Genomic DNA, 14,429 nt, shown 5'->3' on the forward strand with positions numbered 1-14,429 from the left:
ATGGCTCCGGTGCTTCCCAGCCAATTTGTACCACCTAATCCCCGCGAGTATCTCCAGCCCCTTTCTCACATGTTCTCCCGCCTGCTGGAGCAGCCCAATCCTCTGCTCTCCACGCTCCCCCGTTGAGAAACCCTCCGTCCACCGCTGGGGCCGCGACTGCACTTCAAACGCGCCAGCCCGACCCCGGCATTGTTTGCCAGGGAATTAAAACTGCACGGCCAGCCCCAGCGAGTGATTTAGGTACTGAGACCAGACTGAGCCCTGCAAGAGCACGGGCAATAAAACGCTTCGCTGCCCAGCAGCCCGGGCAATTTAGGTGTCTTCCCACGAGGAGGAGGCACAGCCCAGAGGGCCGGGGAATTGGGTCAGGGCTTCTTCTTCCAGCACATGGACATGGGATTGGACGATCTCCCAGGGCTCACGGAGCTGCCCCATCACAGATGTGGGCTGGTCACCTTGCTGAAGCAATGAGAGTCACCTGGTCTTTGCCATTACTGAACCCACAAACCCTTGTAAGCTGCTGGGAGGAAAGATCAGAGACACACAGATTATTTGGGACACAGACAGAACTTAAATGGTGTGGGATGAAGGGACACCAGTCCAGTCATACAGGGGGAAAAGCAATGCCCAAAAGGTCTGCTTCTGCTTTCAGATTTTGCAGACTCGTGGGGAAAAGTTTTGGACTCCCTTTCTGAAATGACATTGTCTATGGTGCCTGTCAGTAAACATCCCTGAGGTGGTTCTGCTGCACTCTCTGGATGAAGCTGTGAGCAGAAAATGGCTGTTACATCCCTTTCCCAGTGCAGAGAAGCTGGGATGAGATCTCCCTCCTTCAGCAGATCCCAGCACAGGGAAAACACTTGCCCTACATTTTCCCATCCCTGTCTTAGAGAAAGGATGCAGCTCAATGTATGCTTCAGCCTCTGCAGGGATCATTCTCCAGAGACCCTTTCTAACCCCTGTCAGACCTGCCTTTGCCATTGTAAAAGAAATATACTACACATCACTTGCTGGCAAGCAGGCTGGAGCTCCTGATGGCCCAGCTACGATATTTCTGAATTTCTCCTTAGCCAGTCAGCCCTTTCCCTGCATAGCACACTGCTGCTGTGCTTGAGACCAATCCTATGGAGGATTTTAGGCCTTTTATTACTCTTCTTTTTTTCAATGGTGAGGTTGTTTCAGGCCAAATGGAGGCAATGCGTGTACAGGAGAGAGCGTCTCCTGTGCCTGGCTGTCCCTGTCCCCGCCATGGCAGGGGAACACAGTGTTTCGGCACCTCCTCCTCTGTCACAATGTTTTTCAGCTCCACCAAGCAAAGTGTCCAATTAGAGCAGAGCCTCTTGCTTCCATCTTTGCCGACATTTAATTAACATGCTGCTGCTGGCAGCCGCTGACAAATTCCAGAAACATGTTGTAAAGGGTTTTTGTCTTTACCCAGCACGGAAAATGAGGGTGTCATATCCCAAGGGGATGTGAATAGCTACTTTTGACTCCCCCCCTCAGGTGTAAGAATTACAGCTAGATGCAGTGAAGAGACCTATCAGCCCTCCTACCTCCTTTCCCCCCCTCCCTTCTCCTTTCCTGCTCCTCATATTATATCACCCTGGAAAACACGCAGGATTTTAGGCCTGGTTTCATCCCTGTTTCCTCCAACTCTGGCTGAAGCCCGATGGTCCAGCTAAGAGATGGGGGCTGTCCTCTTCCTTTCAGAATAGCACCACAGTGGAAAGAGCCATCTGATGACACTGGAAGAAATGGATGAAGCCAAGAAAGAGGAAAGGGTCCTGTCAGCCTGTGCTGTACATGCAGACAAGGTTCCCAAGGAGCTGACGGAGGCCTCAGTGGGGCAGTTCAAGGGAAGGTGATGGCAGAGGCCATCGTGTGGAAGTGTAGCTGGACTCACAATGGCCCTCACCCCACTGTGGATGGCAGGATGAGTAGAGGCTCACCTGCATCCCCTCCTCAAACAGAACCAGCTCAGCCTGTGCTTTCCACAGGGGCTGAGCCTCCACCGTGGGGGCTGTCATCTCAAGGTGCCAGCTCCCAACCCAGCTATCTCCCCAGACTGCATTATCTAACACATGTCTAATACACCCAGCCTGTGCAGCCACCCTTCATGCCCCGACTTTGTCCCCAAGGCACCAGGAGTGTCCCGGCCCCTGTGCTTTGCCCCGGGCAGCCAAGAGCTCTCCTGGCAGCTGCTGTGCTGCACATCCCACCCCGCTCGGCCGTTGACCCTGCAACACAGGCCCGGAAAGAAGAACACGACTTTATTACATCCACAGCAGCTCGTTACAAAAGCGGCAGAGTAGGCCAGAGCCCTGTCCTCACGGGAAAAGACGATCCTTGGGCCCGGCGGCGGGGCGAGGCCCTGCGGCGGGGCAGGCGGGGCAGGCGGGCCGGCGGCGGGGCGAGCTCAGGGCGAGGCGGGCTTGTCGGGGTTGTGCATGTGGTACACGTCGCTCTCCTCGTCCTCCGGCACCTGCGGCAGAGCCCCCTGAGCCCCCCGGGCCGGGCCGCGGGCCGACAGCGCCATCTCGTGCCCCCCGGCCCGCTCCCGCCCCGCGGCCCCCTCACCTCCCAGTAAATGCCGTCCTCGAAGCAGTTCTCGGCCGCGGCGTCCCCCCAGATGGGCAGCTTCAGGATGCCCCCTGCGAGCAGGAGGGCAGGCGGTGGGCACGGGGGAATGCGGCTGGTCCACCCGAGGGGGCAAACGCAGCCCTGGCTCGGCGCTCGGGGTTTCCCCAGGGTGCACCCGGCACATGGATGCCGCTGTTTCGGCTGCAGGCTGGCTCAACCCTCCCCTCTCCGTGCTCCCCTCCCGCTTACCCACGATGGCTCCCCCAGCAAATGCCATCAGCAGAGACACCACAATGCCGGCTGCCTGGAAACCTCCCTGGATGCTGGGTGTCCGCGTCTGGTAGACGCCCGTGAAGTCAAACGCCTTGATGAACCTGCCGAGGAGGGCAGAAATGGTGGTGATTGCCCCTGGCAGGAGACATTCCCTGGCTCCGCTGGAACCATGTTGCCCTGCTCTCCTGGGAACTCTTCCCTAGCCCCATCCCTCTTCACAGTGGACCAGGAGAGTGTTGCAATGACCAAAACACCGCTCACTTCTTTCTCTGATCCCTGGCAGAGCTTTACCAAGGAGGAGCCCAAAATATAAACATTCTCTTTGTAATTCAGACTTCTAGCCTTACCTGACCCCACAAAACAATGCAGGGGAGAGGGAGAAGCACTTCCCTGCCCACTGTGACCCAGGATAATGCCAAACAGCAGGACTGTGGCTCACTTGAAGAGGCCACCAAGAGTCAGCTGCATAAGATGAGGCTACAATTCAATAAGCCCAACAGAGTCAGTGCAACCCGTGTTTTTGAGGGATAACTCTGGGCAACTCTGAACTATTAACAAAAGCTGTTATTTGCTCCCTGCACCCAGCCCACAGAGCTTCAGGTAAAATCTATTCTCAGGGAAGATTTTCAAGCCATCTTACCCTTCCTTTCCATACACATCCTCCGTGGCTGCAGCTGCTGTGATGGCCCCCACAATGCCTCCAATAAGGCCTGGCATGGCATGGAGGTTGTGGATGCCACATGTGTCCTGAATGTGCAACCTAGACTCCAAAAAAGGCTGAGGGGAAGGGAAGTAGAGAGAGATCAGGGAGTTGAGCATGGCCCTGGAAAGGATTAGTTTCTTCCATGGAGGACTGGGATAGGCAGAGAAAGAGGAGAGATATTGTGTCCCATTAAAGAGCTAAAAGCTTGTAGACAAAGATGTGAACCAAGTTCAAGATAAACTAACAACATATCCTTCAAACACACTCCAGCTGGGAGTCTGAAACTTCCTGAGCATTTTGGGGCAGTAAAGGGAGACAGAAGTGCATCTCACAAGGGATTCTGGAAAGCAGGAATCGTCAAAGGGAAGTGAATCCATTTCTGGTCTCCTCAGCAGGACTAGGGCTGCAGGCCCCTCGAGCAGCACTCACCGTGAAGTAGACATACCCCACCGTGGACACGATGCCAGAGATGGAGCCGACAATGAGGGAGCCATATGGGGTCAGCATCATCTCGGCGCTGGTGCCCACGGCCACGCCGCCGGCCAGTGTGGCATTCTGGATGTGGACCTGCAGGAGCAACCACTCTGCCTTGGCATCTCAGGGAGACTGAGATGCCATTGCTCAGGGGTGGTGCAAATGGCAAAGTGGGAGAATCAGCTCTGAAAATGTTTCCAGAGGAAATATCAGGGCCCATTTTCCTACTTGGTGGTGAAAAACAAGAAAAGAACAGGCAGCTTCTGTCTGTAGCACAGGTGCACATAGACTCCCACTCCCCGTACCACACACGTTCTTTGCATCCACAGATATGGGTGGGGAGTTGTGATGAGATGGAAATTGTCTCACCCGTGTGTCATGCAAGCTCTGCTGTCACAGAGACATGTCACCCACACATCCAACACATACAAGTCAGCCCCCCGATTGCTCACGAGCTGCTGCGCAGGCCTTGTTTGATGGGGAGCACTGCCAAAAAGGGCTCTGCAACATGTCCAGGAGCAAGTCCAGTCCCTGCTTGACTTGGGTCCACCACAGGCAGGGCATCACCCCACACCTCAAGCCCTGCAGGACCCATTCCCACTTTCTTATTCAATATAGCCTCAAGAGTTTCTGCCTGGATGCTGGTTTCACCATCATACCCAGAAACCCTGTGTCTGATCAGCAAAACACAAGTGCCAGTTGTTTCCTAGACCCTTGATCAACCTCATTATACATCCCTGGGGCAGTGCAGGGCTCTCTGCTCCCATCTTACCATGTCAAGCTTGCCCTTCTTTTGCAGCATGCTGGAGAAGGCCATGGTGGTGAGGACACAGGCGGCCAGTGAGCAGTAGGTGTTAATGGCAGAGCGGTGCTGGGCATCCCCGTGGTCAGAAATGGCTGAGTTAAAGCTGGGCCAGTACATCCACAGGTACAGCGTACCTGGTGGGATGGGGCAAATGGGATAAGGAAGAGAAAGGGAAAAGAGAGAATACAGGGATTGAAAAAAACCTCTTCTGCACAGGGGGAAATTACATCCCATAGTCCTGCTTCCCCAGATCCACACCCTGAATGATGAGACCAGCATCAGGAAAGGCTGGCAGAGAAAGGGAGCCAAAATGCATCCTTATCTTCCCAGGCACCATCTCAGCCCAGCCACTGATGGAGGGAGCTGAGTAACTCTGAAATGTGAAAGACCTCTGGCATACAGAGCTCCTCAACTCCATATCCTGGTTTCAGTTTTTCCCAGAGGCACAGGAGGAACCAGCCCTGTGCAGATGAGTGCTCCCCATTCAGCAGCACCCCGAGATGAGGGCTGGCTCACCGATCATAGCAAAGAGGTCGGAGTGGTACACGGAGCCCTGCTTGTCCTTGCTCTGCTCCAGGTTGGGTCTGTACAGGATCCGTGTCACCGTGAGGCCAAAGTAGGCTCCGAAGGTGTGAATGGTCATGGAGCCACCTGCATCCTTTACCTGCAGCCATGGGAAAGCAGAGGTTTGCTTCTGCAAACGCCACTCATTCTGGAGCTGAGGCCTGATCTGCATCATGCCCAGCTTGTCTGCGCACTTGACAGAGGGACCCAGTGCTCCTGAATTGCCAGGCTTATGTGCAAAACCCCAGAAGATCTCCCTTCCCAGGGAAGTATGACCTGCTGCCCCTCTCCTTCAAAATCTGCCTGCTTTTTCTGCCTGAATTCTTGCATTTTTAATCCTTATGGAGGCAGTGGCTTGGTGGAGCCATAACGAAGGGAGGCAGTTTGGAGAGGTGCAGAGAGGAAGGAGAAGAACAAAAGTACTACCTAAAGCCTTACATGAAGAAGGTTGAGGAGGATGTACTCATTCACTGAAAAGAGTGTGACTTGAAACAAAGTCATGACAAGGAGCTGTATGGGGCTGGTTTTGCCCAGGATGGCCCCAAAGGCGATGCACACAGAGCCCACGCAGAAATCAGCATTGATCAGGCTGGAAAAAGGGAAGGAAAATTGTGTTTTAATTAGGAAAAACTTCTCTGTAAATCATTCTTATCCACCCCCAGCTCTAGAGATCCCACCTGAAGACAAAGAAGTGATAAGGGACATCCCTAGATTTCCCACAGACCTTCCTCCCATCCTTACACCCCCACATTTTTCAGATAATGTGGATGATCCATGTTCTCAGCACTGACATCCTGGTGCTTGGCTCGGCCCTGAGGGGTGACACTCATCTCAAGTGTCCCTTTGAGCAGTACCACCACAGGTACCTTTGGACTAGAAGGTGGAAATCAAGTAGAAGTATGTGGAGGGAAAACAACAGTTTAGAGACCGATTTGTATTTGACATAACTGAGGGACAGGTGTTGCTAACTGCTTGGCTCTCATTCCAGCTCTTCCACTGGCCAGGTCAGAGGTGCCATCCCAGAGCCCAACTCCTCCTTACTTCTCCACTCCAATGAGGATCTTCCCGTCCTTGAAAGAGTGGAACCAGCCTTGCATCAGGAGAGCCCACTGGATCCCAAAGGCAGCAAGGAGGAAATTGAAACCCACAGCTCCGAATCCATAGCGCTTGAGGAAGGTCATGAGGAAGCCAAAACCCACAAAGATCATCACATGGACATCCTGGAAAGCTGTGCAGAGGGAAGGGAGTGTCAGCTCTGTGAGGACAGCAGAGCTGCAAGTGCCACATGCATTTGGTGTTGAAAAGAAACTACATCAGTAGCAGTAGGGAGGAAATTCAAGAGAAAATGTGTGTTTTCCTCATGTCCACATGTTTCTAAGTCTGAAAATGGCTCAGCTTTTAGTTAAAAGGCTCAGCCTGTAAAGTAAATGTTTACTAAAAGCTGTGTGCAAAAGAAGACCTGAGAGTAATGGAGTGCACAAAGGAAAACATTTTTCTATTCAGATTGTTTTTTCTCCTTTTGTGAAAAACTCAAAACCATCACGTGAAATGAACAGTAAAGTTTTGTTAAAACACGTAAATGGTCATTTTGGGTAGGTCCATTCAGGGTCCTGGTGATGGCTCAGAGCAAGGAGAGCACAAGAACAAGGAAAGTTTACAATTACATTTTTAAATGCTTCGGAAATCAGCAGCAAAATACCCTTGAGAGCAGAAACCCACCGTGTGAGATTTTTTGTGCTTAAACCAGAGAGACCCAGTTCTTCCCACTAATGGTCAGACCTGTTCACCCGAGCCCCTCAGATGCCCTTCCCCGGGGGAAACCAGACCTGTGTGAGCCTCTTGAAAGACCTTCTTGGTGCAGTAAACCTGCTGTACTTTTTAATGCTGCACCTTTCTATCAGATAAGCACTCCTTTGCAATTAAGTGAGCTGAAACGCTTGCATACTTACAAATTGAACCATGCAAACCTTAACACTGCAGGCCACTCAGCCAATGGAAAGAACAGGAGATCCAAGGCTGGGATGAGACTCCTGCCAGCGAAACCATGCTGCTGAGCAGATAAATACAGCAGTGATGGAGCTAAACCAGAATGTTCTGCATTTTGCAGTGCACAAATCATTATAGCCACTATATCCAGCAAAGTCTGTCCACTCAGAGAGGGTGTAAGCTCAGGGCAAAGGAAATTCTGTGGCTGCAAGTCTACTCTATCCCGAAACTGTGCTGAAATCCATCAGCCCCTGGTCCATTTCCACAGGGCTTGTGTCTGCTATTTCCACTGAGGGCGGGTGAAGACTTGTGTGAAGTGCAGCTCTGCAGAAGCTGAGAGTTTTGTCCTTCTGTGCTTTAGAAGACCTTGCAACTTGTTTAAGGATGAGCATTTGGACAGGCTTAAGCCATGTAGTGCCAAGCTAATCTGATTGCTTTCAAAAATGCCCCTCATGTCTATGAAATCACACTTTACAAAGGAAGGAGACGAGATCTGCAGCTGGTACTGTTTAGCAGAGGTCACTTCTAAAGCACTTCTCCACATGTCCTAAGATTACTGTGGTTTTACCACACAATCCCACAGACTTTCCCTCTGCAGCTGTATTTGTTTCCCCTCTCTCTTTTCCAGTGTAAGCAGCACAATATACAGCTAGATTTATCTGCTGCCATTTGCATCATATATTCATTCTCTCATCCTAAAAGCTGAAATACACAGGTCAGAGTTAAAGCTGTGGTCTGTGTGCCTTCCAAAAACCCAGAGGATCCTGCTGTGTGTTAGACTCTGTATGAACTTAGGAGGAAGAGCAGATCTTTCTTTAAACCACACCCAATTTAAACCCTTTTTCGAACACTTGCCTTTGTTTTCCCTTAGTAAGAATAACATTGTTGTCATTCAGAGGCAGTATAGGCATTGCTATGCCCTAAAGGTTTTGTAAGCCTGCTTTTGTGGCAGGACAATTGCCATAACTATCAAGAATAAGTGTTTGGGCTTTGGGAATACTCTTGGGGACAAAAAAATCTCATTGCTTTTCCCCTAGAGAGCAGATGAGTCACTGATTACAGAATATCCATGTGCAATCCAAAATAAGAAGGAATTGTCACACTGACTGGACCTGGCAATGGGCACCACTGACACAACCACATACTGGCTTCCTGAAACCAGGACAACTTCCCTCTGCCTGCCTTCCCAAGCCTTCCTTCTGGCTTGAAGGACCTGCTCATTTCTCACTCTTATCCCACTGCCACTGCAGACAGGTGCTGTGGACAGCAGTGGTCACAGATATGCTGGTACAAATGATCTTCTGGTCATCAACCACCACAGTCTTCTGAGCAGCACTGGATGGACACAAGGATTAAAATTCCAGGGCTTGGCCACCTTGTCATGTTTGTCCATTTTTGCAGAGAGAGAAAATTTCTGATTAGATAAGGGAGAAAGAACAGCTGTGCCTTTGGGCACGTGAGCTCTTCCTCAGGCCTGAAACAGAAACGTAATTCAAAGCTAAAATGAGCAGTTGCCCTTAGATTGATTTAGCTGTGTTGAATCCATCTTGCCATTTGAGGGGGAATATTTGGTGCTGAGGAGCAGGAGTGGGATATGAGGACAGAAGAGATGTCACTTCCTTAGCTCCTACACACTCTTTCTTGGACTCCTGATGTCCTCCCAGCACAGCAGTGACAAGAGCAGCCCTCAGGCACTGCTGCTCTTCACACCAGCCTGTGTGGGGCTGGTCCCAAGGGCGGGTGTCCAGGGAGAGCCCAGGGCAGCCACGACCGTACATGAACCTGGAGGCTGACTGAGCAGCGGGTTTCTGTAAGCAAATCCTTTTCTCAACCAGCTAATCCTCAGCAGCCACAGGTTGCTATAGCTCCTTTGATTTAGCAGGTGTTTTTAATGGAAATGTTCTAAATAGATGCATGACTCAGGCCTGTTGCTTCCTTGGAAACAATTGCCTACAGAAGCAGCCTGTTCTGAAAGGCTCACAAAGATGACCAGCCCTGGAGATCAAAGCCACCCAGAGGCACTGGCTGGCCAGAAGAGCTTTAACCTTCTGAATAATTTCTGTGTCACTACGATGCAGAGACCCGAGAACCCTAGGAACCTGGCAGCTTAGGAGGACTCTGGCACTGAAATGCCAGCAGCTAAAGGGTAATTCACAAGTGAGGGGGTGGACGGAGGAAGAGGAGGAAGATGTCACAGGATCTCGACAGCCGTTCCTCTGTGTGCACAGAAAGGCTTGCTCTGATCCAAAGCTGAGGGAGGGGGCAGAAAGCTGAAACTTGCAGAGTGTTGGGAACACGTCAGCCCTATTCCTGGAAAAAAGACGTCACGATACCCTGCTGACAGAGCCCCAAGGCACCAGAGGCCCAGGAGGCTTTTCTCTGGTTCTTTGGTGAACCCCAAGCCAGCCTCGAGGCAAGAGCACGGCTTTTGGTGTGAGACAGCACCTCTGACAGGTTCTGCCACAGCACAGGATAGGATGGATGGGACAGAACGGGCTGGGATGGGATGGGATGGGATGGGATGGGATGGGATGGGATGGGATGGGGACCAGCCAGCACAAGGATTAGGCTTCCAGAGTACTCACAGGGGTATCGGAAGTAGAAGTCGTTCTCTATGTCACTGGTCAGGTTCATCTCTCGTTTCTCCTCCTCCCAGTGCGCATCAGCTTCGGCGCCGAAGCGCACGAAGACCCCGAAGAGGACGATCATGGCCACCTCCCAGAGCAGGCACACGAGCGGGAGCCGCCAGCGCATGTTGGTGTTCTTGGCCATGCCGGAGCCTCGGCGGGTCCCTGCGCAGGGGCTCCGGGGGCTGTGCGAGCCGCGGCCCCGCGCCCGCCCGGGGCCGGTCACGTATATAGGTTTGGAGAGGGCGAGGTGGGGCCCAGGGAGGTGCCTCCGGCAGGATCACATTTCAGGGCACTGGAGCTTCAGCAGGGTTGTTCCTCTAACCCACCTTCCTCCCTGGGAGGAGGGACAGGATTCAGCACCTTTCCTCCGAGCTGCTCCGGGCACCTCTGAGCCCTGCCTCCACGGGGACGAGCAGATGGGGAGGCCAGTGTGACTGGGGAGGGGAGCCGCAGTGTCCAGCCCCCTGCTCTGCCCAGTCCCACACACCTTGATCCCCGCTGTCCCCTCCCTCCTGCCTCTGGGTGCTCCCCTCACCCCCTCCCCAGCTCTGAGCTCGCCCTTCCCCAGCTGGCACTGTGGGTGAAGGCACTGCCCTTTGCTCCAGCTCTTGGCTTTTGGAAAAGCAGCTGGGGTGCAGAACAGGAGGAAGAGGAAGGTGTGTGCTTCAAACCAGGTACCAAGATCCTGCACAGACACGTGATGGCCCTGCTAAGGCTGTAAGGATGTTCAAGTGACACATGTTCCATAATTTCCCAAAGTGATTTACCCAGAGCATCCTCCTGGCAAGGCAAACTGAGCTGGGGCTGCATAACCAGGGCAATACTGTAAGATGGTGCTGGAGGCCTAAACAGCCCCTCCTCGGGTATGGTTTTCCTTTAATTAACAAACATAAACACAAAAGTCCATTTTTCCTACTGTTTTGAATTATGTGCTCTTTCCCCAAAGAGCCGGGCAAGTCCTTCAAACGGATCCCAGTTCCTTCCTCTGCCTGCAGATCCCTGGTTTGCCTGTCAGTCTTCAAGAGATGAAAGACTGCAGCCCAGGCAAGCTGCCCAAATTTGCTGATGGCATCTAATTGTGGCCTGCAGGCTGAGCAAGCAGCACTGATTTTGGTGTTGATTAGGCAATAATTTGAGTTTATTATTTTTTCTTGTGTGCTTTCTTCTCAAAATGACAGATGGCAGAAAAATGCTGTGGATGGTCTTGAAGAGACTGACGGTCACACAAAATCATCCTCCAACCTCATTTGAACCCGTGCAGGCAGCAGGATAGAGACAGTGTTGGGAAGAAGAGAGAAGCCCATCTGTCTTAGCCCTTACCCTGCGTGAGCAGAGCTCCATGTGACTGGGGTCACTTTTTGGGGACACCTAAAGCAAGTGGATTTTTCTGTTGTCTGAAGGACGAGCTCCCCCTCGAGCAATGCTGCTCAGGGTGTGTTTTTGGGTCTCCCATTACACAGAGTGTCTGCAGGGCTGTACACACCAGGATACAAAAGATCTCCAGCTAGAAGGAAGCTGAAATCCCCAGACAATACTTGATCTCTGATTGCTGGAACACTGTTGACAGTTGCATGTTCTCGTGCCAGCTACGTGGTAAGACTGGTATTCTGCCCTGCCCTAGAGCAGCCTTTAGACATCTCAAAAAAGGCAGCACAGAGGAGCATTTTAAAACAAAAGGGAATTTGCTTAGGTACTGTAGCCACCAGCAGCTATACTCTGTGATTACTCTAGCAAAAGAGTAACTGCAGAGCTTTTCTAATCTGTGGCATCACTGAAATGGCAGGGTCCAGAAAAGCAGCTTGCAAAGCCCTTGTGCAGACCCCAGAAGCAGCAGTTCTGTCCCACCTGCTGTCCCCAGCCCTCTTCCCACGCGTGGAGGCCAGGAACAAAGGCTAATGGCTTTTCTGCTGGCCTGATAGTCTCACCTTGCTGCACTGCCCCTCCTTATCAGCCTGCAGATCAGCACTTTGTCACTGCAGTCCCATCAGGGCTGGCATGCTCCACTGGCTGTCCGTGCTGTGAGAGCCCATTAAAGGACCAGCTTCTCTCCAGGCTCCTTTTCAGGGCCAGGATAGCACTGGGAAGGCTGAGGGGGCTGTGCCAGCACATGTGTCTGCTGCAGTGCTGGCAGAGCACTTCCTCTGTTGGGTTAGATCACGTTGCATCCACCCTACAAGGGTGGTAGGACACACAGGGCGGGTTTCACCATGCCTCAGTCACAAATATCAGGGTGCTTAAATGTCCTGTTGGAAACTTCAGGCTGGTGTCAGCTTGCTCCACCACAGAGTTTTGCCCATCATGTCCAGCACTTGTAAGAGCTACAAGGTTTCCCAAAAAAAATCTCTGGGATATCACTGGGGGAGAAGGAACATTTGCCTTTCTGCTCAAGAGAAGTGGGACCAGGTCTGGCAGTGTCCAGCTCTCAGTTACCTTGGGGGAGGGCTGTACACTACTGGTCCCAGCTGGGTCTCTCCCAGTTTCTCACTTTTATGAGCACTAAATATATTTGAAAGATGTAGAGACAATATCTAAAGCACAGAAATCCCTCCCTCTTGCCTGGAGGCCTTGGGGCAGCTTCACCCTGGATAGAGGGAATGGGTGCTGCCCAGAATCAGTGCTCAAAGCAGCCACTACCAGTAGCCTTTGGGCACATGGGGTGGAGAAGGCACTGGAGCATGAGGATTTGGGGAGTCCTGGAAGCCTTGATGCAGCACAAGTGAGACTCTGGGCATTGCCCAACTTCAAAGGTGACTTGTTACTTGTGCAGGTCCTTGAGGAGTGACCTGAAAGCAAAGCATCTGAGTCAATACAAAACAAAACTTTTTTCCAGGCTGTCTCAGCAGAAGGGCAAACAAATTTTCCAGTGGGGCAGGACAGAGTGGTGGTATGAGGGGAGATCAAAGAGTTCATTTAGGTCTGGGCTTTCTCATCATTTTTTTCAGCCCCCACCATTAAGTATCCCTTGGAGATAAATGTTGGAGACAGGACAAAATAAATAGAGACTTTTTTAAGCTAAAAAAAAAAAATTATCTGGATCAAAGTGACAACCACACATGAGCCAAATTCATAAATTATTTTTCTTGTGCTCTCTCATTCCTCCCAAGAAACAGCATTTACCAGCAAGTAAATGATTGTCCAGAAGGAACCCAAGGACTGTTTGAGAGGGAAGTCGGTGATCTTGTGGAGCAGGCAGGGAGGGCAAATGTCTGTGAAAGCAGCAAAAACACAGGACAGCACAAGAAGCAGGGGTGTGAGCAACTCTGGCTGTCACACTGGGAAATAAGGTCACCTGGGCTCAGCCAACACCTCTGCTGGCCTTCCCAAGAGCTGGATAGGTTTCAGAGCAAATACACTCAGGTGGGCAGGAAAGGACAAGGGGTTTGAGTAGCTAGCAGCAGTTCCTGTGTTGGAAAGTGTCAGCCTTTGCTGGGAAACTCCCCTTTGCCCTGGGTTTGTTTCGGGTCCCAGGTGGACTGTGATAAGGCAGGTTTTGGTCACACTCTGCTAAGTGTCCTCAGCAGACTGCTGGGACAGATGCCAGTGGCTGGACAACGGCAGTGACATGGTGAGGCTGGCTCCTCTTCAGGGCTCAAACAGCACAGCGATGTCAAACAGCAAGAGATGCCAGCCATGGGCAGAAGGGAGCCCATAGCCCACATCCCCAGGGCTGCCCTCTGCACTTTTCCAGGGACACCTGGTGTCCTTCTCTTGCTCTTGGTGGCAGGTTACTCCTGCCCAGCCGGGTGGATCAGCTCCTGGTTCCAGCTCATTAACCCCACTTGTGTTCCCAGTCACCAGCAGAGCCGAATGGGTCCTTTAGTGCCCCTTGTCTTTGTTGCTCTATAAATACCACTGGCTGCTGGTGACACTGGTTTGGGCTGGGGTGTTCAGGCTCTGGAGGTGAGGGTGGAGCAGACACCTGGGTGGGGATGCTGTGTGGGGATTCCTCTGCTGTCACCCACTGTGATCACACCGTGACCACTGACACATGGGACAGACATGTTTCAAGCCCTGCAGGGAGGGGCTGCTCCTGGGCAAGGCAGCTGATGACAGCCCAGGGTCTTTGTCCTCCACAAGCATCCTGTCCAGGTGCCCTGAGCCTACACCTTTTCACAGAATTCAAGTTTGGAAGAGGCCTTTCCAATCAAGCCTAACCATCAGCAGAGTAACCCCTAAACCATGTCAGCCAGCCCCAGATCCAGATGCCTCCTGGACACCTCCAGGGATGGTGACTCCACCACTTCCCTGCCCAGCCTATTTCAATGCCTCACCACCCGATCAGATTTTTTTTTTTTTTTTAATATGTAATCTGAATTTGAAAATGTCACCACCCGATCAGAATTTTTTTTTTTTTTTTTTTTAATATGTAATCTGAATTTGAAACTGAATTTTTCCCATGCGGGCCCTGGGCTGT

The 14,429-nt window shown here is 51.9% G+C and overlaps 1 protein-coding gene across 1 annotated transcript; it reads right to left on the reverse strand.

Moving 5' to 3' along the window:
- Positions 1-2,386: 2,386 nt before the first annotated feature.
- Positions 2,387-10,191, reverse strand: RHCG (Rh family C glycoprotein). Its single transcript, XM_041469259.1, has 10 exons — positions 9,971-10,191; positions 6,441-6,627; positions 5,838-5,988; positions 5,352-5,499; positions 4,803-4,969; positions 3,986-4,123; positions 3,494-3,630; positions 2,830-2,954; positions 2,578-2,651; positions 2,387-2,482 (listed from the first exon to the last, which is right to left on the reverse strand). Exons 1-10 carry the CDS (start codon positions 10,155-10,157, stop codon positions 2,417-2,419), a joined length of 1,380 nt encoding a protein of 459 aa, XP_041325193.1. The 5' UTR covers positions 10,158-10,191; the 3' UTR covers positions 2,387-2,416.
- Between the last annotated feature and the right edge of the window lie 4,238 nt (positions 10,192-14,429).

This window comes from Pyrgilauda ruficollis, unplaced genomic scaffold, assembly GCF_017590135.1.
Source record: "Pyrgilauda ruficollis isolate IOZ18807 unplaced genomic scaffold, ASM1759013v1 scaffold23, whole genome shotgun sequence".
NCBI classification, from domain to species: Eukaryota; Metazoa; Chordata; class Aves; order Passeriformes; family Passeridae; genus Pyrgilauda; species Pyrgilauda ruficollis.

What these genes read in the sequence shown, in the direction of transcription:
- RHCG (XM_041469259.1), bottom strand. Translation starts at nt 10,157, where the DNA reads ATGGCCAAGAACACCAACATGCGCTGGCGGCTCCCGCTCGTGTGCCTG. An exon ending in CGACCTCTTTGCTATGATCG is followed by an intron (nt 4,970 to 5,351) that starts GTGAGCCAGCCC and finishes CCATCCCACCAG; the next exon opens with GTACGCTGTACCTGTGGATG. An exon ending in AGGACGGCATTTACTGGGAG is followed by an intron (nt 2,483 to 2,577) that starts GTGAGGGGGCCG and finishes GCTCTGCCGCAG; the next exon opens with GTGCCGGAGGACGAGGAGAG.